The 21,777-nt window shown below is 37.3% G+C and overlaps 2 protein-coding genes across 8 annotated transcripts in view; one reads left to right on the top strand and one right to left on the bottom strand.

Moving 5' to 3' along the window:
- The first annotated feature begins 10 nt into the window (after nucleotides 1–10).
- Nucleotides 11–13,221, top strand: PDK1 (pyruvate dehydrogenase kinase 1). Its single transcript, XM_050340227.1, has 11 exons — nucleotides 11–265; nucleotides 3,400–3,541; nucleotides 5,030–5,101; nucleotides 5,648–5,832; nucleotides 6,124–6,213; nucleotides 6,517–6,594; nucleotides 7,193–7,269; nucleotides 7,954–8,052; nucleotides 8,986–9,096; nucleotides 10,285–10,398; nucleotides 10,532–13,221. Exons 1-11 carry the CDS (start codon nucleotides 148–150, stop codon nucleotides 10,670–10,672), a joined length of 1,227 nt encoding a protein of 408 aa, XP_050196184.1. The 5' UTR covers nucleotides 11–147; the 3' UTR covers nucleotides 10,673–13,221.
- A 673-nt stretch (nucleotides 13,222–13,894) lies between these two features.
- Nucleotides 13,895–21,777, bottom strand: part of LOC126652929 (neurabin-1-like) — a 41,574-nt gene continuing 33,691 nt past the window's right edge. For 4 of the 7 annotated variants that reach the window (XM_050340171.1, XM_050340174.1, XM_050340172.1 and 1 more), the window contains exons 17-19: nucleotides 21,265–21,381; nucleotides 16,643–16,831; nucleotides 13,895–15,300 (exon numbers count right to left, since the gene is read on the bottom strand). In XM_050340171.1, the coding sequence (XP_050196128.1) occupies nucleotides 15,133–15,300; nucleotides 16,643–16,831; nucleotides 21,265–21,381 (474 nt within the window). In that variant the 3' untranslated portion in view covers nucleotides 13,895–15,132. Of the gene's footprint in view, nucleotides 15,301–16,642; nucleotides 16,832–21,264; nucleotides 21,382–21,777 lie in introns of those variants that run through there. The other 3 variants (XM_050340175.1, XM_050340176.1, XR_007632074.1) reach the window with 2 other exon arrangements.

The following is a 21,777-nucleotide window of genomic DNA, read 5'->3' as shown; positions in this document are numbered from 1 at the left end:
GGCACCTCCTCCTGGCGGCGCGGCGGAGGCGGCCTGGGCAGGGGCCGGGGGAGCGGCGTGGCGGGAAATGGCGGCTGGGGCCCGGCCCGGGCCGGGCTGCGCTGAGCTGAGCTGAGCGGAGCTGAGCGGAGCGGACGGAGCCGCGCCATGAGGCTGCTGCGCGCTCTGCTGCGCGGGGCCGCCCCGGGCTCCATCCCGCAGCAGGTGGATTTCTACTCCCGCTTCTCCCCCTCGCCGCTCTCCATGAAGCAGTTTCTGGACTTCGGTGAGTCCCTGCCGGGCCGCACTCCCACCGCTGCCCCTGCTCCCGCAGGTGCCTGTGAGGAGCGGGGCGGCTGCGGCCGCGACCCCCACCCTGTCAGCGCTGCCCGCTGTTGCTTGTCCTTGTTAGTGCTGTGCTCTCCGGCAGAAAAAGGCCCTGCTTCCTTCTGGGACAAGGGAGCCCAGTTGGCGCATTCCCGTAGACTGGAAGTGTGACAAGGTTGAAATTCAGCTGAAAACTCCAGTTTTTTGGCACCACCAGAGCAATTGGGCGTTTTCCTGCAGAACCTGCATGGGAGAGGGTGGGGACAGCTGTGACAGCTGGTAGTGTGAGAGCAGTGACTCAGGTGAGACTGGTTAAGCCTTTTGCAAGCTGGCAGCGTGTGACCTTTTAAAGTATGTTCCAAACACCTGGAACGTTTAACCTCAGATGGCACTGAGGGGCTGGAACAGTCATCATTTCTCAGTCACATGTCTGTGCCCTACAGAAACACCTTACCCAAAATTTGCTGGTTTAGAAGGAGCAGGATGCAGAGAACAAGAGCCATCCTGGAAGATTCGGAATCTAGCACTGAAAATGAGCAAATCAGTAACAGGATACTAGGTGTTATATTCTTCACTAAAACCACTCATAATGCTTCCAGGTTTGACTGTCTGCTTGGAAACAAAAGGTATCACAGCAATTGTTCTATTCTGCTTCAAAGCAAAGACCACACAGGGAAAGGTTAAGTCTCACTGGGAACCCTTTTCAAAGCCTGAGGTTGGGGCCGTTCTACAAAACGTTGTTTCTGTATCCAAGGCACTCTGGTGCACATAAATGCTTACATAAGTGTTGCATATAAGCATCTAATTTGTTAATAGTTGCATTGCTTTTTATATATTTTTGTAAGTAAAACATAACGGACAACTAGTCATAGAGCCTCAGACTTTGTATAAGTAGGAAGATTTACAAAGAAAACTTTCTCTTAACTATCTGCTGTCACTTCATCCATCTATTCAGCGTTTTGTTTGTGGCAATGAAATGTATCCAACATTTAAAACTCCGGATTCATACAGGAACCCCACCATATGTTCTGTTGCTACCATACTTATAAGCAAAGAATCTTGTAATTCAGAGTTTGCTTTGACCTGCATTATTTTACCACTAAATACTTATAATGCTTACCTTAAAATCAGTGTTTATTTTCAAGGCACACTATTCCCTTGTGTCAAAGGATAGACTACTTTAGTAGTCTATCTACTACTAAAGTAGTCTATCTAACTACTTTTAGTTACCTGAACACAGGGTAAAAATAATTTTGAAAACTTTTAGATTTTTTTTCTCTTTTGTTTAAGGATTTAATTACAGATAGTAAAAACTAATAACAAAGAAAAAGAGTAGAGTGCAAGACTGAGACAGTATTTGTCTTTAAGACATTCTGTAGCCATTATAATCTGATGGTGTTTTCATTAGGGCTTTCTTTGCCTCCTTTTGCTCTAGTGAGAGCATTCAAAGAGGAAATAATGCAATCTGGTAATGCTAACTTAAAAAATTGAAATATTCCATAAGCAAATTTAGGTCTGACTCACATACATCAGTCATATCTTGGCTTAAAAGCCCACAGTATTTTCTGTAGGAGTCTTATCCATTCTTTGCCTAGATGGACTGTAGCTGCACAGGGAAAGACTCATTTGCCCATTCAACAAAGTCCTGCCCTAAACTGCCTTCCATATTTGACCCAGGATTGCAAAAATACAACCTAACTATTTTGTGGAACATAATTTGCTGACTATATGAGGCATTTAAAGATTATATTTATGTTCTAATACCTTTAATCTGATTTGTTTGTGGAATTTTTCCCAAGAAAAGGGAAAGACCAGTAACAGTCATGCCTGAAATGCAGTCTGACTAGGGAGAATGAAAGGTTTCTGGGCAGAAATATAATACTGGTAAGTGCCATTGGGGAGGAATTTCTTTTTCATTAAGTTCATTGACATTCTTTCATCACTGTAGTTTATAATGTATCTGAATCTGGATGCTTTAAAGGAAGGTAGTCCATTTCAATTTGATGACGATTTTTCCTGTTTAAGACACTCCCCCTTGCCAGATGGAAGGAGTGAACTGAGCAGTACACCAGAGTTAATTTTTAGGAGATGTTGTTGTAAAACACCAGACTGAGGTATGTACTTCAGTGCAGAAGATGAACAGGTTAGTAAGGTCAGATGCTGTTTACATGACACTCGTGAAGTCGAGACAGAAGTCTGGCTGAGAGTGACATACAGCATTTCGTAGCCTCTTCCCCACACTGCACCCTCCTTCCTTGCCTAGGAAAACAAGCTTTGTGGGAGTAAATTCAGGTCTTGATTTTAATAACCACGTTTCATTGCCACCCACGCAGATGACATTTGTCTGTAAAGAAGGACAGGTCTGTTATCAACAGGTGCAATATTTTCACTTCTAGCTTTTAAAAATGTAAAAAAATTAAAAAGTAAATGTATGGGGAAACTACTATGCCAATAGATAAGCACAGTAGCTGTCCTACTTTCATTTCTTTCTCAGTATTCATGTGAATTCGTTCATCTGTCTTCTATTCCTGTAAGACAGTGAACTTAAACTACAACAAATTTAGTTGAAAACAAGATTAGTATTACAGAATTTATTTTCTGAAAGTGTTCCAGTATGTGTTATGGTAATTCAGTAAGATCAATGATCAAAAGCAGGGTGTGTGGGACCACGATACTTTCTCAAGCACCCTTCCCATAAATAGTTTCCTGTGCTGGTTTCATTTGCCTCTCCGACACGCTCAGAATGACGCACTCTTTGATCAGTGGTGGTTAGAGTCAATGCTTGCTGCAAATAAAATGTACAATATACATGGATAAAAGCTGCATTTAAAGTTGAATAGTATGAGTCTGCAGCTATTGCTTTGTGTATTGCAGATTCTCCTTACTCTAACAGGGCTGGTAGGTTATAAATATGAGGTAAATTCTGAAATACAAATGGGCTGCTGCCATGAAAGAAACATTGCCTTGCCAGCCCAGCCGAGTCAAGTTTGAAACCAAGACACAAGCCTCTTATGCAAGACAGTAAGACTTTGTGTAGTTTTCTGCTACAAATGTTGACTTTGTTCTGATGTCATGTATTTATTTTGGTCTTAGGATCTGAAAATGCTTGTGAAAAGACTTCATTTATGTTTCTGCGACAAGAGCTGCCTGTGAGATTGGCAAACATAATGAAGGAAATAAGTCTGCTTCCAGACAACCTCCTGAGAACACCTTCAGTTCAGCTGGTGCAGAGCTGGTAAGAACAGTGATATTTCATACTTTCTGCATACACATAGGTTGGAGGAACTAATTCTTTTGTACTGAAAGAACATTTCACGGGCTTGTTACATGAACATCTCTTATTTAAAGTGAGATACTAAATATCCAATGTGGTATAGATCAGGAACTAAATTTACAGACTTGGAAAAAACTCTTTAGCAGCAATTAGAGAACTCATGAGGGAATTAAAAATCACTGAGTATTACAGACACTCATGTATGAGAATTCAAAACATTTTAATTAAAAAAAAAACAAACCACAAAAATCCACCAGAACAATGTTAAATAGAGGACTTACCTAAAAGTGAAGAGACTAGTTAAAGAAATCAAGAGAAGTAGGCTAAGGCCTGCAAAACATGCTTGCAAAAACATACTAGAAACCATTTACAAGATAGGTTATTGCACATTGATAGTAAAGATGTAGAAGATATAAGGAAAGCAATAGGAAGCTCCCAAAGCCAAAACATAAACCAATAGAAAGAATATGAAGCTATTGAAATAAAAAAGACATTCTTTGAAAAGTAAAATTTACTTTCAAATAAGGAACTTACACATAAGTATAAACTTGTTAAGATGAAAGCAAAACAAAGAGATTGCTTGGCAACAGCTACAGGCACAAAGGTATCTGGAAAGGCTTTTAAAGTTAAGAGATCAGAAAATCTGCCAGTGAATAAGTGGGATTGATTAGATGACTGAATATAAAAAGAGCTATCAATGAAGAGGAAGGCTCTTAATGAAACACAAATGCTTACATTCTCATGATACTAAATGACATTGATCAAATGAGAAATGATTTCTACTTGGACAAATGCAAGGTAGAACACAGGGAGGACTCTCCTCTCCCTGAATGCTTGCTTGTTTACAATGGAAAAAGAAATTCTGATGCTACTGGGGATATTTTTCTGAATATGTCAGTTGATGGGCAAGAAGGAAAATTGTGTTAGGAACTAAGTAACAAATGGGGAGGAATATAATTGTATGACTGTGTTAGCCCTTTATTGCTCTGAATTGCATGCTGTTTTAGTCACTCTGTCCTGAACAGAAAAGACCAAGAGGGATAATCAGAGGGTTGGAACAATTTTTACGTGAGAAGAAACCAAATAGAATTCTTCAGCGTGAAAAATGTGCATCTAAGGAAAGAGGCGGCAGAAATACTTAAATCATGAATAAGCTGGAATGATTTTTCTAATAACAGGAACTTGCTGGGGCTGCAAATAAGTGATCACCCACTGGGTTTAAAATACAAAGATAATCTTTTATGCATCCTAATTAAATTGTGGAGTTCATTGCTCTGGAAATTTTGGAAGAAATGTCATGAATAGATTGAAAAGAATCTAAACAAAATTCACGGTGGACAGGTACTATGACATGGAAACAAGCAACCTTGGAAAACCACAAATTGCTAACCAAAGAGATCTGGGGAGGCATGTTAGAATTGGTCTTTTTCCCGTTTCTTTCATTGAAAGGTACGTCCAAAGTCTTCAAGAGATCCTTGACTTTAAGGACAAAAGCTCAGAAGACTCAGGGGCTGTTCAAAGGTAAGGATTTGCTGTCACGTATATTAATATTTTGTTAATACTATGTGGAAGAACTGGCAAGAAAACAATATGTTAAGAATAATTTGATGTGTCTCAAATCTTTGCATAAGAATTGCAGTAGTGTCACCCCCTAAGTGATGCAGTAATGTCCCTGAAAGGAGGGTACAGTAAAACAAGATACAAAACACTGTAACATCATGTTGTTCTGTAGAGAGGCTTTGGTCACTGTTGGCTGAGCATAACTGCCATCTGACAGACATGGGATGTTCTGCATCAAAACGGTGGCACTGTTTTTCTTGTGGCAGTAATCGAGATCATAAATAAATAAATAAATAAATAAATAATTTTATAAATAGTCAAATTAGTTGAAGTGTTTCACTGGTAGTCACCTGAAATACACTGTAAAGTCTGACCTGTCTTCTAACTGCAATAAGCAGACCTGTGATATTTCACATGTAACATTCTTCATTTTTGTAGGCAGGTGCTCTGTTTGCCAGAGTATTAAATTCCCTTGGAAGTGAAATACTAACAGTGTATTAATTTTAGTTTCACAGATACCGTGATAAAAATCCGGAATCGGCACAATGATGTAATTCCTACGATGGCTCAAGGAGTAATAGAATACAAGGAAAGCTTTGGCATTGATCCAGTGACCTCGCAGAACGTGCAGTATTTTTTAGACCGTTTCTACATGAGTCGCATTTCAATCAGAATGCTCCTTAACCAGCACTGTGAGTGCCAGTGCTGCAAGGAGGGAAATGATACCTGTACTATGTCAACTGTATCTTCCTTTAATTTTTAAGTGCTTAGTGTGTACTTAAATGCTACTGAGGAGTACTCTGTTTGCCTTGCTATTTATAAACGCAATTCAATTTCTATAATATTTATTAATAGTAATCTTTCAAGTATGGTTAAGACTGGAAATATAGATTGCCTATAAATTATTATTTAGCATAGCTGAAGATGTAAACTAAAATTATATAATTATATTGGGTATTAAATAATATTTTCTTTTTTGGCAGCTTTACTGTTTGGTGGGAAAAATAATCCAGCTCATCCAAAACACATTGGAAGCATCGATCCTAACTGCAATGTTGTTGAAGTTATTAGAGGTAAATTCAGCAGATAAGAACTAGAATCCTGAAAACTTACATGAATCTCTGTACTAAGAGCCAGTACACATCCTGCTACTCATATACTGCTTAGTTCTTTTCTACCTGGAGCAGAAGTTTTATTTAAAGTGTAAAACAATTTGTATCTTTTTCCTATAAACCCAACTTTAAGAAGAAATGTGAGAAAGTGCAAAATCTCCCTGACAGTGCACAGTACTTGCAATTTTTGTTTTTCTTTTTTGGCAAACTGTACAGGAAAAAAAGTGGGAGGGGGAAATGTAACTTCCTGTGTTTTTATTATAGATGGCTATGAAAGTGCCAAGAGCCTTTGTGATTTATATTACATGAGCTCTCCAGAACTTATCCTTGAAGAGCTGAACGGTAAGTGAATATAAGACACACTCCTGAACATCATGATGGCTTCTTCTGAAGTAGCTGCTGGTGAAATGTCCTCCGTCTGCCTTTCGTGTAGTTAACGTGTTCTCTTTTATCTACTGTTGTAAATAGTTTGGGTTTTTTAAAATCTGGCAGAAGGCTTTCCCCATTCCTCCCTTTAATTGGAAAACTGAAATCAGTAGAAAAGTTTTTGACACTCCAGCTGTTGATGTAACAAATTTTAGCAGCCTCCTTCCCTCTCTAAGATTTCTTGTATGTCTTTACCTACACTATCGCATCTCACCCTCTCTGCATTTCTTGTGACACTTCAAAGATTTATACTTTATACAAAGGGTTATAGAAAGCAACTATATGTGACCTGATCAGTGATGCCAAAGTGGTTTTAAGATTAATTTCTAAAGCAACAAGCAACATTTGAAAATCTTGAGTGTGACTTTTGATTAACATCAACTTTTCAAAAGATTTCTGTTAAAATTTTCCTTCTTTTGAAAATTCAACAATACAGATTCACATTTTGAATTACTGAGAGAACGAATAAAAGATACTTCATTTGCTATTTAATTATTTACTCTCTTTTCTCCAGCTAAATCACCAGGACAGCCCATGCAAGTGGTGTATGTGCCATCACACCTCTATCACATGGTTTTTGAACTTTTCAAGGTCTGTGCACTTATTATTACACAAGTCTTTTATACATCTTTATTTACTGAGATTGCATTGGTTGGACCTTTTGAACCAATTCTAGATAGCAGTGTGTTTTTGCAAGTGCAAACCTCGTGCTATTTGCAAGAACATTGCTAAATTGTATTATTTAGACAAACAGTAATTGTATAGAAAATGAACAGCTTTGGAAGAGGTATCCATCTCCTTTGCCTAGCCACTGAATACATTTGACACCTTCTGAACAGACAGGTCTTAAAATCTTAAAATATATGAAGATACTATTTAATAAAGCAAGTGAGAATAAGATACACAATTTTTGGGATATCTTCAAATCTGGTAAAATGTGTAATAGATCCTATAGAGCATTCATCAAGCAGTTCAGTCCTAGACTTTTCTTGATCTTTGTGTCATATTGCATGTACTAGTCATTATAAAGAATTCTACAACAAGAACTCTGTACATTAAATTATTCAGATGTTTCCTTTAACAAAAGTAAATATTTGAAGTCTGTGTATTCTCATAAACTATATAAATACTGATACTGACAAACCAGAAATAGCAAATTAATATCACATTATATTAATATTAATTAATATAATTAAATTAATATAAAATTAAAATTGATGTTTTAAGGTAATATGCAAAGTGAATTAGGATTTAAATTGTACTTGAAAATTGCAGAATGCAATGAGAGCCACCATGGAACATAATGCTGATCACTGCATTTATCCTGCAATTCATGTACACGTCACGTTGGGAAATGAGGATTTAACTGTGAAGGTACCCACTTTTTTTTTATTACTTTGAAGGTTATTTTGATCAGTGTTTTTTTCCCTGCCATAGGCAGCATATTACTAACTTTAGCTGGTGATCTGGTTCATCAGTAGATGGTATGTGATGAGGTATGTAAGTAGAAAGACCATTATGGAACTTCACATAGTGCATCGGTAGGAAGTTCATGAAGAGGTTGCACAGTCACACTGAAGGCTCTGCAATAGCATCCTGTGCTTTTGTCATGCTCGTGTCTTGCCAAGCTTGTAAGCAACCATGACTAAAAATGAAGGAGCATCTTCATACAGTTTTAACATCAGCATTTTTTAAGTGACAATGACAGAGCTATACAGGTGTGAAACAACCCAAAAACGAAAAGAAAAATATTGTATATTCCACACAAATCAAACCTCCTTAAGTACAGTTTGCAGTTTCTTCTTTTTCTGTACAACATCCATGTTGGATTTTAAAGACCAACTGCAAGCAGAGGGTTTTTCATAGGTCTTTAACTGTAGTAAAACAACTCCTTTGATTTACTCCTTCAGTAACAGGTTTTAGTAAACTATATTTAACTGGCAGTATTCTGCAGGAATAAAGATTAAAAATAGAACCTGGCATTTTGTAAAAGGTATAGATAGTGACCTCAGACAAAAGATAAAAGCCATGCACAATTTAAGTAGAATATTCTTGCTTCCAGGAGAACATGAATGATGCTTACAGTAGTATTTTATTTAGTGGTTTGGATAAGGGATGAAAGGGAAGGATTAATCTCTGTCTAGTCATTGTTGGAGATGGGAATTAAAGAAGACCTGTAACTTCTCAGGGACAACTTCATATGATGTTTTACCTGAACTTTCTCAGGCTTTTTTATTGTTTGAGAAAAGCTGTCTTTTATAAAAATGTATTCAGGGACATAACGGTACATGCTCCTTCTTGTTCCAGATGAGTGATCGTGGTGGTGGTGTTCCTATGAGGAAAATTGACAGACTGTTCAACTACATGTATTCAACAGCACCACGTCCTCGCGTGGAGACTTCACGAGCTACACCTTTGGTATGTGAATCTTTCATACCTTGGCATCTTGGCTATGTTTAATGGTCACAAAAGAAACCATTGAACCAAAGCTATTAAGTACTGATTTTAGAGATACAATGAGTATTGCCATTTGAATGTTATAGCTTAATTTGAGTATTTTTCTGAAAATAACTGGAAAATTGCATAAAACACTAAAAATGTTTCCAGATTCTGTTTTTCTCTACTACATCTAAAGATCAGCTACCTCAAGCAGAACACTTAGCTATGCTGCATGTACTGGAGTAAGGACAGAACACTGATTTCTTTTTGTAGCCACTGAATGAATGGAAAAATAATTATAGCAATGACTTTGGGTCAAGGCCATAGTTCATTTGTACTGTGAGGTCAATTGTACTGTCCCCCAGCAAGGATGAAGGAGCATAGATGTGACAGGCCATATGAAGAATTTACTTTGGTTTCATGTGCATGTAATAGATGCACAAGGAATAAAGCCTAAGCTCTCAGTTACAATCTCTGAACAGCTTTCCTGTATTTATTCTCCCACATTGCATCAATGTTCTGCACGTAGATGACTCTGCAACTCATTAAACACTAGATCTTTACAGAGAAGTGTTGTGTATGCTCATTGAGAGATCACCTCTAAACTTTAGTAAATGAAAAAAATTATGCCCAACATTTCAGGGCTATGTCCTGCTACTACAGTCAGGGCTTGACAGAATTTTAGTATAAGCTACAAATTCAGAGACATTTTGTCTTGAACCTTTTTTATATATACTGTGTATATATAAATATAAGTATATATATAAATATATATATACTTTTTAATATATAAGTTATATATATATATATAAAAACTTTTTTATATATACTACAGATGAAATGTATCCAACTTAAGTCCTCGGTGTTCTTAAGATTAGTAGCTCCATGAGACATAAGACAGACACAGTGCAGTTTTCTCCAATGGTATCTCTTCTTCAAAAAGCTCCCACAATACAAGAAGTGTTAACTACCAGCCCTGCCTGACAAAGGAATAAAACAGTTCTCATAATTGCAGTCATCTGGTTTTGGGGGGCCATTATAGTAAACATCTGAACTCCTCTTACTGTTGAACATCATGCTTAGTTTGTCTGTTTACCTGTGAAGTTAAAGCAGAAAACACCACTGATTGATGCAATTAATGTTAATGTACCTTTTTTCCTGGATCAGGCTGGATTTGGTTACGGCTTACCCATATCACGTCTGTATGCACAGTACTTCCAAGGAGACCTGAAACTGTATTCCTTAGAGGGCTATGGTACAGATGCAGTTATTTACATCAAGGTATGATGTAACACTTTACCATTTACATTTATAAACAACTGTAATCTAAACTGCTAATAGGAACTCCTTGTTCTGTTTGTTACTATAACTTTAGTTAAAAAGAATCATCAGTTACGGTCTTCTCTCCTTACAGGCCTTATCAACAGAATCCATTGAAAGGCTCCCTGTGTATAACAAAGCAGCCTGGAAGCATTATAAAGCAAACCATGAAGCAGATGATTGGTGTGTGCCAAGCAGTGAGCCAAAGGACATGACCACGTTTCGCAGTATGTAGCTTTTTCCTTGGCAGCTCATAAGAAGTAGGTTTGTCTGTAAAGGGAATTTAAAAGACCTGATTTGTACCAAGATGGTGACTAAGTTTGATATGTGAAAGTAATTTTAAGTGGAGTGACAGAAGGTGTAGTGTAAATAGTCTATTCTGAAATTAAAAGCCAACAACCACTGAAACACCCAAACCTGTACGTACTTTTAAATTTTAAGAACGTCACAATTTGTTTAATTTTCTATTTTTGGCTACTTTAAGAGCTAAGTCAAGAGAGCAGTATTTTGGGTTTTATAGGGATCAGTGCAATCTCTATCGCATCTGGTATTAATTCATATAATTAAAAATTGCTTTAATGGAAAAACTGTTGAAAAAGCTCACCAGAGCATTTTTCCATTATACAATATTAGAGATTAATGAGAAAATTGTGTAAGAAATATTGAGGAGCTTATTGCTATACCTTTGCACCCGTATGGCATTTGCTATTCTTTTATCTTCAGCATGCTGAAGCCTAATTTTGGAAAGTTAGATATGTTACCAGCACACCTTGCCTACATCAAGGGTTTTTTCACTTGCAAAAATCACGCTTACCTCCGTAGGGATAAAAAAATAAAAAAAAATTAATTTTTATCTGCAACTACTGGTATAATGTATCTCAGGTATGGGGCATCGGTTGAATTTCTTTTTTTGTAATGTGAATATATAACACATGTGAAAAACTTATCTTCCCCTGATCATTGTGAATTAACAACTAATGCTGGCTTGTGTACAGTAGAGAAATGTTGTTTTGCATTTGCCTGTATTTCTGCAGGTTCTACCAAAACACAGCATCAACGTTCTAGCCCTCAAAAGATCTGACTTGGGTTGTCAGGTTACAGCTGTAAATGGAAACTATTTTAATAAACAGATTTTTTTAAAATTTGCCCTTAATAGGGCATCTCTATTACTTTGACAATATAAGCTACCTTCTCAGGAGTATTTAAGAAAAAGTAGAATTAACAGTTTTTGAAAATACCTTTATGACTTGTGATGTGCTTCTGGTCTTATTTTTGTAGTAACTGGAAGTCACACTGTAACTTAAACATGGTGAGCAGAATGTGTATCAGTCAAACTGTCAAAACATACTGGGGAAGATAAGGGACTGAATGTTACATTTCAGCTACAAACTCCTTCTTTTAAGAAAGGATTGAAATTTTTTTAATGCCTGCTGTGCCAACTTTGTTCAAATCATACACATGAATGTTGCACCTCGATCCCTGTAATTCCTGAATGTTTTAAGAGTGATGCAGTTAACACCAATAAGAATTAATCCTTTTCACAGTTATATTAATGGCGTGTAATTCTGTGATTTTTGTTCTGCAGCAGACATGCATAATCCCCCTCAGAAAGAATAAGCCTAAATTTTGCAAGTTTACTATCTCTGTGCAGAGCAGAAGGTGAGATACTGCAAACAAAGGGCATAGCTGGTATGTTAGAAATTGTTCTAGTTGTAGCTGAGCCAGATTGAAGATTTACCACCTGCTACCTCCCTAGCTGAGTTCTGCAAAACAATGAAATGGGTTTCTACCCTGGTCAAGCTTAATGTAGAGCACTTTATCTGGAGTGAATTACAGACTGGTCTATATACACCAACAGTCCGAGGGAGGACTATTGTAGCTTCATTGACACCACAGCAGTAGAGTTACCTGCTCCACTCAAGCTTGTGGGCATCTTGAGGCCTCTGCTTTTCTTCCTTACAAGGATGCGAGGTGGTGACTGGCACACTTTTAATCTGCTTGGCTACCAAGTGAGGAGAATCTAGAGCTGTTCTCTTCTTTGGCCCTGCAAAAGGATGTACGTGAGAAACGCTACACGTGGTAAAATAGGGCCTGGACTGATGCTGGAAGGGACACCTGCAGCTACTGCTTTTGCTAAACTAAAGCTGAAAGTTACAGCAAGGGCTTTTAAGAACTCAGGTTTGAAGCTAAGCATTCTTGCTTTTGTGCTAAGTTTTACATCTTTTAATTAATTCAGTTGAATTGATTTTAGTAATAGCTGAGAACTGCGAGAGATGTTTCTGAAGAAAAGCTAACAGTTTGTTTTCTACAAAGTTATTAAATATTTCAGATATTATTAAAATAAAGCCTAAGAGTTAGCTCTCAACTAACTACGAATTGTATTCTGATTATTAGAAACTTGCTGTGTAATTATATTTGTATTTATCTCTTCACCTGCCACCCCAAATGATTGTGGTGAAAACACAAATGTGTAGTATTTTGGTTTACAATGTTTAACTCTACTCACAAGCCTGGTCTTTGACAACTTTTGGTTTAAAGAGAAGTTCAAGACAATTTTCATGTTTAGTATTTCCCTTACTATACTGAAGTAATTCTAGTACATTGGTTAAGTTGAAGTGAATCACTGTAGAAAATTAGTATACTAGCTCAGCTATCAAAATACTGAGATTAACAGTTTTGTACGCAAATGGACTCCGTCTTGCACTGTAAAATTAATCTTGGTTTGTGTTAATTTTTTTGAAAGAATCACTACATTTATTCATTAAAACTGTTGTAAAAATTAAACTCTGTTGGGTGACTGTGTATCTTGGTACTAAGCTCGTTCCATGCAGCCTTCTTGTTCCACATCTGACAGATGTTGAATGTGGTGGTCTGGGATAACCAATGTTCTTATGCTCAGGGGGCAGGTGAGTTCATCATCCCTGCCATGGCCCCTGTTTAACTACAACAGCTCAAACCATTATTCCCACTACTCTCCTTCATGGGAAAACCATTCGCAGGGTGCAACAGCAGGCTTAAGGGAAAAAAGGCAATACATGGTTATATCAATATTCTGTGTTCTATCTGAAAGCACTCAACCTTCTTGACTGATTTAACTGAAGGGTGGTTTTACTTGTGTGATCCTGAGCATTTGACGATTCTGTACTTCTAATTCCTTTCTCTTTTACCAGTGGGGCAGCATTCCTCTCTGGCTCAAGGTCTGTAAGTCTGGCATACAACTCAAAGCTACTGAAAACAAAGTAAAACAAAGTAGTAAGTTAAATGACCAAAGAGTAGTTTCTTAATGCATCAAACTGAAATATAACCCCTTTGAAAAAGTAATTATTACTGAGATTTTCAAACTTTATTTTGGAAATGCCTAGTGTGCAGAAGCATTTCCATACAGTCGTTTTGCTGAAATTCTTAGACATTTATACAAAAAAAAAAAAAAAAAAAGAAGAATGTGAAACACCAACAGTGAAGTTCATTCATTTAATTAAAATGAAAAACAGTCCACAGATTTAAAGGAGAACTTGGTCCACAGAAACAAACTATGTAAGTTTTGTTCTAGTCTCTTTTAGGGTGGAACTGATATTTAAACTAGTCTATGTTTCTGAAATACTCTAATTTAAGGAAGTGCTCTTTGTAGTATCTCTAGAAAATAGTATGTAAATATACAAAACACCAATTCATGTCCTAAGCTATTTTGAGAATCAAATCCTCCTTTAAAGAGAAAAAATCTGTAGTCTACAACTGAACATTTAAATACAAGGCAGAAACCCAGTGCGTCAGTGATAATTTTTCCTACAATTCTTCCCTCAGTATTTTAAGTTTGAAAAACAGTATTGTTTAAAATTAGCAAATATATAAATTTGGTCCGCAAAAATCTTGTAGCAGGTAGAAAAGAGAAATACATGTATTGCAAATTGATCTTATTCATAGCATAAATCTATAAAACTATGTATTATTTAGGAAAAATAGGTTAAAAATGATCTTATTTATAGGTTTAAACCTTGTCCCAACACCATACGGGTAGTGTACAGAAAACTTAATATTATGCTTAGGATATGTAGTTTATGAAAACTACTTAGTATTTCTTGTTATTTTCTCAGTAAATTGCAACACAGAATTCAAAAACAATGTGCTACTAAAGTGAACTTTGAATGAAGTCCCAGAAATACAAGAATTTAAACAAAATAATCCATAAATTTGAAATACATGCTTTCTTTTAAATTAATTTGACATTACCATTTTCTTAAACTTAATTTTTACTATACATCTTTAGTGGCAACAGATAAACAGACTGTCACAGACTGAATTTGTTGGCAGGATTTTTCTATTGTCCCTCTATCAGATTCAACTCTACCAAATGCTAGTTGACTACTATTGGAATGATCTTAATACAATATTCTACTTTCCACAAACATCAATTTCAATGAAAAGGGCATAAGAGGTCTTAGAAGCAGAAATGTTACTTAAGGCAGAAAGTTAAATTATTGTCTATTAGTACAGGCAGAGTCAACTAGGAATAAAAATACTGAAAACATTATTTCATTTCATTGGGCTGTAATGGGGAGGGACCACTATTAAAAAGTAAAAAAACACCTACCATATTAAACTGTTGCACTTTCCCTCCTCCCTTAATTGTACAATTATATACAAATCTGCCGAACTACCTCAAGATTAGGCAAGTCTGCACTAAAATAAAAGGTCATTTTAGCAGCTTGATTCAAGAGTGGCCACCACTCTGCCAGTCTTGCGAACTTCTTTCTCCTTCTTTTGAACCTTTTCCTTCTGCTTTTCCAGTTTTTCCTGTGTTTTTTTAATATCCTTAATTTTTTTCTTTATTGTTGATCTGTCATTTTGACTGGAAACTCCCAAAGCCTTTGGAGGGGGAAAACAAAGCAAAAATCTCATCAGTAATTTTTTCCAGTGGTACTGTCCACAGTGCTTGTGCACGAACCATTTAAGAAAGTGTAATTGCTGCAAGATAGTCTGTTTATTTGAAAATAACAAGTCAGGCCTCAAAAGCATTGTAAATAATCATCTGGGTAACAAGGTAAGTAAAGAGAGTAGGAACGACTTGTCAGTCATGAAATAACAGGTTTGCCTTTTACAAACATGTAGATCCCTGAGAATTTCCATAAAATAGCATAGGAAGTAGCAGTCTCAAAATACAAGAGGAATTTATATTCAGTAACTACTCTTTAATTTCAATATTAAAGATTTTAAAGTGTGTTATTAGAAAGTGATGCAGTAAGCAGCTGGTACACTTCAGTGTTCGATCAGGAGGTGGCAGCAGCTGACTCCAAGTTCCTGAATGCACTCACACCCTCTTAAACCGAATGGCATTCCATGCACATTGAGCTTTAGACTTCAACATCAGAAGTTGCTCAAACAGAGACAGTCACTTAACTGTGTCCAGGAAATTTTACAAAATACAGGACATTTAGGGTTGCACATCTATTTTAAAGTCCAGGTATATTTTGGAGACTAAGTTAGATGCTTTTTTCCCCCCCAAATCTCACACATTCTGTTACTGACTATTAATAATAATGTCCCTTATGCCAGAATAGACCAAGGAACCTCTCTTAGTCACACATCTTGCTTGTCCAAAATGCAGTCTGATAATCTAACAAGAGAGAAAAACTGAAGAGTTTACTAGCACTATAAGGAACACACAATACCACGCAGCTTCCAGATCTGAAATGGCAAGAAAAGGCTCAAAAGACTCAGAATACTTATTTTCAGCAGAAGTAAAAACCCAAAAAATTTGATCACTGGATATGATTTTAGTCTTCTCATTTGAAGAGGAGATGTGGAAGAAACAGATTTCTAAAACAGGATTCTGCAATTCTATGCATTTGAATTGGCCGGATCTTGTTTTGATATGACCTTTTGTTGAGACTGATGACAGATGTATCAAGACCCTTTGGACAGTTATGCTTAATTGCATTTCCTCCAGATGCAAACAAGGAAATAATATTTATTATTTTTCTGATTATAAACAGCTTGTCTTTAATTCTACAGTCAATTACTAACTACCATCTAACTGTATAGTCTTGTATAGTCCAAGTATTTCAAAAGGAAGTAACTCCAAATAAGAAGTAAGACTAACTCCCTTAAAAAGTCATGAAAACAAGAGAACACTTTGCAGTTTAAAATTATGTTTGAATATGCAGTGAAACTTAAGTGATTACAAATATATCCTGGGATATTCACTTACCTTTAACTTCTCGCTGTCGAGCTGCATTAATTGCTGTCCATCTACGTTCATAGCTGTGAACTCTGTAATATACTGCTCCATGTTCATTCCCATTAACCAGTGGCATACTTGCTGCGTGGTCCATTCAGAAATAGGTCTACTGTGCCATTGATTTTGCTTTCCTGTTGTTGCAAATTCGTCATCTAATGCCTAACCAATTGAGAAAAGTCACCATAAGCAATGTTTTACTCGACTATATGTTGAATTCCAGTTGTTGGTTGAGTTTGATTAACAAAATGCATTTTTAAACATACTCTATTCCAAAAGGACTTAAGTTCTTGAGATCAGTTTACAGTCAGTTTGCCTAGGAGTTTACTATAAACAAAATGACTACAGCATTCAACACAAAGTCAGAAATAGACAACATAAATGTTTTTCTTCAAGAAATTATATAGCAAAGCATTAGCTTAAATTGGGTGTATCCTAACAGTGAATGCGTTGCTCACTTAGTTGGTTAAGGGAGCTCAATCCTAATGTTAGATGGTACCTTGCACAGCATGAAGAATCATCAGGCAGCACTTCAACTCTACTATTGGTTATTGTTAAGTGATGTAAGTCGAAAATAAAAGCAATTCTAGTAGTCTGTAACAATCTGGTGACTGTTCCAGGCATAGTTTTACTACATTTCTAAAAGAGACGACTGTTCGTTCTTTCTACTGATGCTATCACATCAACATTTTAAAGGGTCTAGTAGAAAATGACCATTTCAGAAACATAAGTGCTTGTAGCCTTCCTCTGAAAATACACTTGGCCAGCTCACAGGAGCTTTTGAAGCACACTGCTTCAATTTCAGTTTGCTTCTGAGGGGAGAAGGTACTGCTGTTTGTCCTGAAGCACTACTACATCACAAAAGAAAATCTACAGAAAACAGAGCTCAGTGTCTTTACAGAAGAAATTTGAGTGTGGTACTTGAATCAGTAACATCAGTTACCTAAAGTTTTATTAACTATCCAAAACGATCCCTCACTAGCTCATGATTGAGTACAGGCTGCATCAGACTTGCATATTGCTCCACCAGGCAGCGTCCATGATTGATCGAAGATATTTGCAAAACAGCAGAAAGTACTCCCCCCTTTCCCAGGGAGCCTTACACATAATCTGTAAACAGAAAACCTGGAAATCAGCATTTTTCTAGTGATGGATTTGAGATGTGACCCTGTAAGTCTCAGGTGAACAACTACAGCTCCCAGCCACAAGGATCTCACAACATTTGATGGAACATTTGGGGGAGTTTCACTTCCAAACAGCTATAGTCTGGTCCCACAGACTCAATGGTTGTTAGCAGTTGGAATGCACCAAGACCACTGTTGGAGCACATCTGATTTGATTTCCAAGGTAAATCAAAGTAAGGCAAGTGGGAACAATCAGGAGATTTATTTTTTAAAAATGAACTCCTTATCCAAATCAAAATCCTTATGTAGATATAACAAGTGTGAACACATCCATTTCCTGAAGTGCAAAATAAAAATAACAATTTACATTAAATAACAGCAAATAGCTCTTGAAGAGGTTTTGCTTGAAGTGCTCTGTACAGCATCTGTATCAATACAACTGGGGCACTGTAGTTTCCTATCCAAGCTATCAAGCTTTAGATGCTTCACACAGAGAAGATTAATTTGATAAATTACCGAGGGAATTTCAAAATGCCAATTTATTTTAAATAATTTTAGATAATAGTGTTGCTTAATCTGCTAATGTAATACAAAATATATATTGGTAACTTGGTCTCATACTAGCACCTGTTCATGAATAATACATTAAAAAGGGGAAACACTTTACATTTGAAGTTTGACTTGTATCTCAGAGTCATATGTGGTCTATTAATCTGCAAGAACTATTAGAACATACATATTGCCATATGTATTATGTATTTTTAATATATATCTACTTCTATTCCTTGTAGGGTAATATGCATGTATCTATCTATCTATCTATCTCCTTTCCATGGAGAAATGTGTAAAATCTTACATTCCAGTTGGAACTCACTCTCTAGTTTTATTGAATCTGTGCAAGCCATGCAAAAACTTTGCTTCTGTAATTTCAGAGTATAAGTACTTGAGGAAGGTGTACTCCTGTCAAAAAAAGAGGCACAGATTCATTCATTTCACTCAAGGAACGCATTCCCCTGACAGAATCTCGGGGGCTCTCTGCATCAGTTCCTCCGAGCAGTGCGGATTAGAGCAGGTAACAGACTGGAGTCCTCCAGGCTGAGCTACTAATTGCAATACAGGGTTTCAGAATCAGCAGTTGCTAACAAACTCCTCCTACTTCATATTGGTAAAGACAGACCCCTAAAACCAGAAGTTGTTGTAGCAATACCTGAATCTGTGTTAAAACACCTAGACATTATCTCCTCACAGAAAGATATTTAATCCTGTATAATTTGAATTTTTCATTACTGCACAAGGGAAAAGCACACCTAACTACTTTTCAGAATACGAATAGGAAAGTGAAAACTGTAGAAGGGTAAGATGAAGAACACACACTTCTGAGTAATGCTTATTGGTCATTAAAAAACACCTCTACATCATTTTCCCCCAAATATTCAGAGGCACAAGGAACATGCCAAGCTGTTTGTACATCGAAGTTACGGTCCCCAAAACAGCCAGCATGCACACAAGAGATCAGCTGCAAATTCAGAACGCAGAACTAAAACTACTTATAAGGTAAGGAAGCGTGAGAAAGCCATGGGCTCCCACATAAAAACACAGGTGATTCAGAAAGCGAGTACAGAAATACTGAAGCTCTGAAGATAATACAAAGCCCAAGAAAACACTGCTCACACCATTTAACATATTAAGAACTTTAGAAGGATTACCAGCCAGCTTGCTAGCCATCTGTGAGGGAAGTGCCTCTGCTGTAACTAGCTGGCTGCTAACAACATAACTCTCAGCAGGCAGTCACTTCCCCAAACTGCCTGTGAGCACCTGCCCAGCAGAGGCAGACTCTTCAGTGCTGCCTTTGCCTGTATCTCTAAGAGGTGCTTCCATCTCTCGTCTCCTAACAATTCCAGGATTTGTAAGGCAGCATGCAGTGGCACACCCCTCTGCAAGCAGGGGTTGTTCAACACTGGATAGCATGATTCCTAATGGATGTTTATGAACCCATTCAAACAACAACCATCAGGCAGAAATTCTACTTGTGAAGAGCTTAAGTTAAGGATCCTGTCCAGTATCTTTACTGATGATCTGGATGAGGGGATGGAGTGTACCCTCAGTAAATTTGCAGACAACACCAAGTTAGGTTGGAGTGTTGATCTGCTGGAGGGTAGGAAGGCCCTGGAGAGGGACCTGGACAGGTTGGATCTATGGACTGAGACCAACAGCATGAGTTTCAACAAGGCCAAGTGCCAGGTCCTACACTTTGGCCACAATAACCCCATGCAGTGCTACAGGCTGGGGGTAGTGGCTGGAAGGCAGCCCAGTGGAAAAGGACCTGGGGGTGCTGGTCAGCTGCCACCTGAACGTGAGCCAGTCTGTACCCAGGTGGCCAAGAGGGTCAAGGGCATCCTGGCCTGCACCAGGAATAGTGTGGCCAGCAGGACCAGGGCAGCACTTGTCCTCCTGTACTTGGCACTGGTGAGGATGCACTTTGAGTCCTGTGTGCAATTCTGGGTCCTCAACTCAGGAAGGACATTGAGGTGCTGGAGCAATTCCAGAGAAGGGGAATGAAGCTGGTGAAGGGTCTGAAGAGCTGAGGGAGCTGGGGTTGTTCAGCCTTGAGAAGAGGAGGCTTAGGGGTGACCTAATGACTCTCTACAAATTAATCCACTACTGCAACCTGTGAACAAGTTATATGATTTTTGACACTTCAGATTTTTACCTTAGTAAATTTATAACACTGTTTGTAAGACTGTTCTGACTTTCTATGTATTACTGAAATACTAAGGTTTTCACCAGAGCCTGATTTAAGACACCTAATAAAACCCCTGACATTCATGAGCCACTAACTCATTTCTGTAAAATAACTATGTTCAGCTTTTAATGAGTCTATAAATTAAACCCTTTCATTTAGGAAAAGATGCCCATCAGTCAATCACCAAATAAGACATCTCAGAATGCTACCCAAGTGCAGACATTAGGTTTCAGCTGTAGCCAAAGGAGTTAGTTCTCCAGGGGAAATGAACACTGACTTTCGGATGCCTAATTTCTACCTCTATATCAAAACTACCATATTCTGCCTTTTTTTGGTTGTTTCTTTTTTGTTTGTTTTTATTGAGACGAAATTTTACAGTAAAACAAACCTGTGCAGAAGTGAAGGCAAGGTCAAAAACGCTGCAGTTTTCACCCAGCAATTTGTTTTAAATTAGTGGAACAGAATGATATTATATTTAAAATTAAAAACTGCAAGAGAGTTTACTCCAATTTTTATGATATAACTAGGATCAGAACACACAGGCTGATGTGTCACCCACTAATCTGTGTCCTTAGTTCACGAACACCTTATGATTCTTTATAGTGCTCCTCAACATTCAAATATGGAACAGCCATCTGGTTTCACATTACACACATCTGTTTCTATTAAACATGCTGTAGTGTGAACAACAACATCAACAAGACACATATACACACTTTGAAACTCACCTCATTTGAAGAGAAGGTTAAAGTGTGTGAACGACCTGACAGATTTGGTTCTGTCACTAACCCTGAAAGTTCACAACTTGGCTTGCTATGGTATGTATCATCTATGACAATTCTACTCTGCAAACAAGTGGAAATAACGTTTTATTAACTCACTCCTTGGAAAAGCAGGTCATAAGGTGACATTCTAGTAATTTTGATTTTTGGTAAAAAGAAAAGTAGTACAACTTAGTTACCTTTAGAACACATATGAAATGCACTAACTACACAAAGCATCTGACTTGTTTTTGTTAAACTTCTGAATTCAAAACCACAGTAACAAATTTAAAGCAATATCCCCCAGTAAGAGCACCTTGTGTGGAGAATGGGTCATAACCTGAAATGGTGTTAAAGTACCCAAGGAAATACACGTGGTTACTTTTCCAGCAGGCATGCCATGCTCCGGGAGAAGCAATTTAAAATGCATTTGTTGGAATTATTCATGCCAAATTTGTATTAAACTGAAGCCTACACAAG

The sequence above is a fragment of the Myiozetetes cayanensis genome, unplaced genomic scaffold, assembly GCF_022539395.1.
Source record: "Myiozetetes cayanensis isolate MyiCay16 unplaced genomic scaffold, myiCay2020 scf9, whole genome shotgun sequence".
Lineage (NCBI taxonomy): Eukaryota > Metazoa > Chordata > Aves > Passeriformes > Tyrannidae > Myiozetetes > Myiozetetes cayanensis.
The sequence above is the reverse complement of the archived record's forward strand: the minus strand, read 5'-3'. Positions and strand labels throughout refer to the sequence as shown.

Bases quoted from the DNA above. Each gene is read 5' to 3' on its own strand.
- PDK1 (XM_050340227.1), top strand. From the start codon at position 148: ATGAGGCTGCTGCGCGCTCTGCTGCGCGGGGCCGCCCCGGGCTCCATC. The intron at 3,542-5,029 runs GTAAGAACAGTG...TTTCATTGAAAG, and splicing joins GTTCAGCTGGTGCAGAGCTG to GTACGTCCAAAGTCTTCAAG. The intron at 8,053-8,985 runs GTACCCACTTTT...TTCTTGTTCCAG, and splicing joins ATGAGGATTTAACTGTGAAG to ATGAGTGATCGTGGTGGTGG.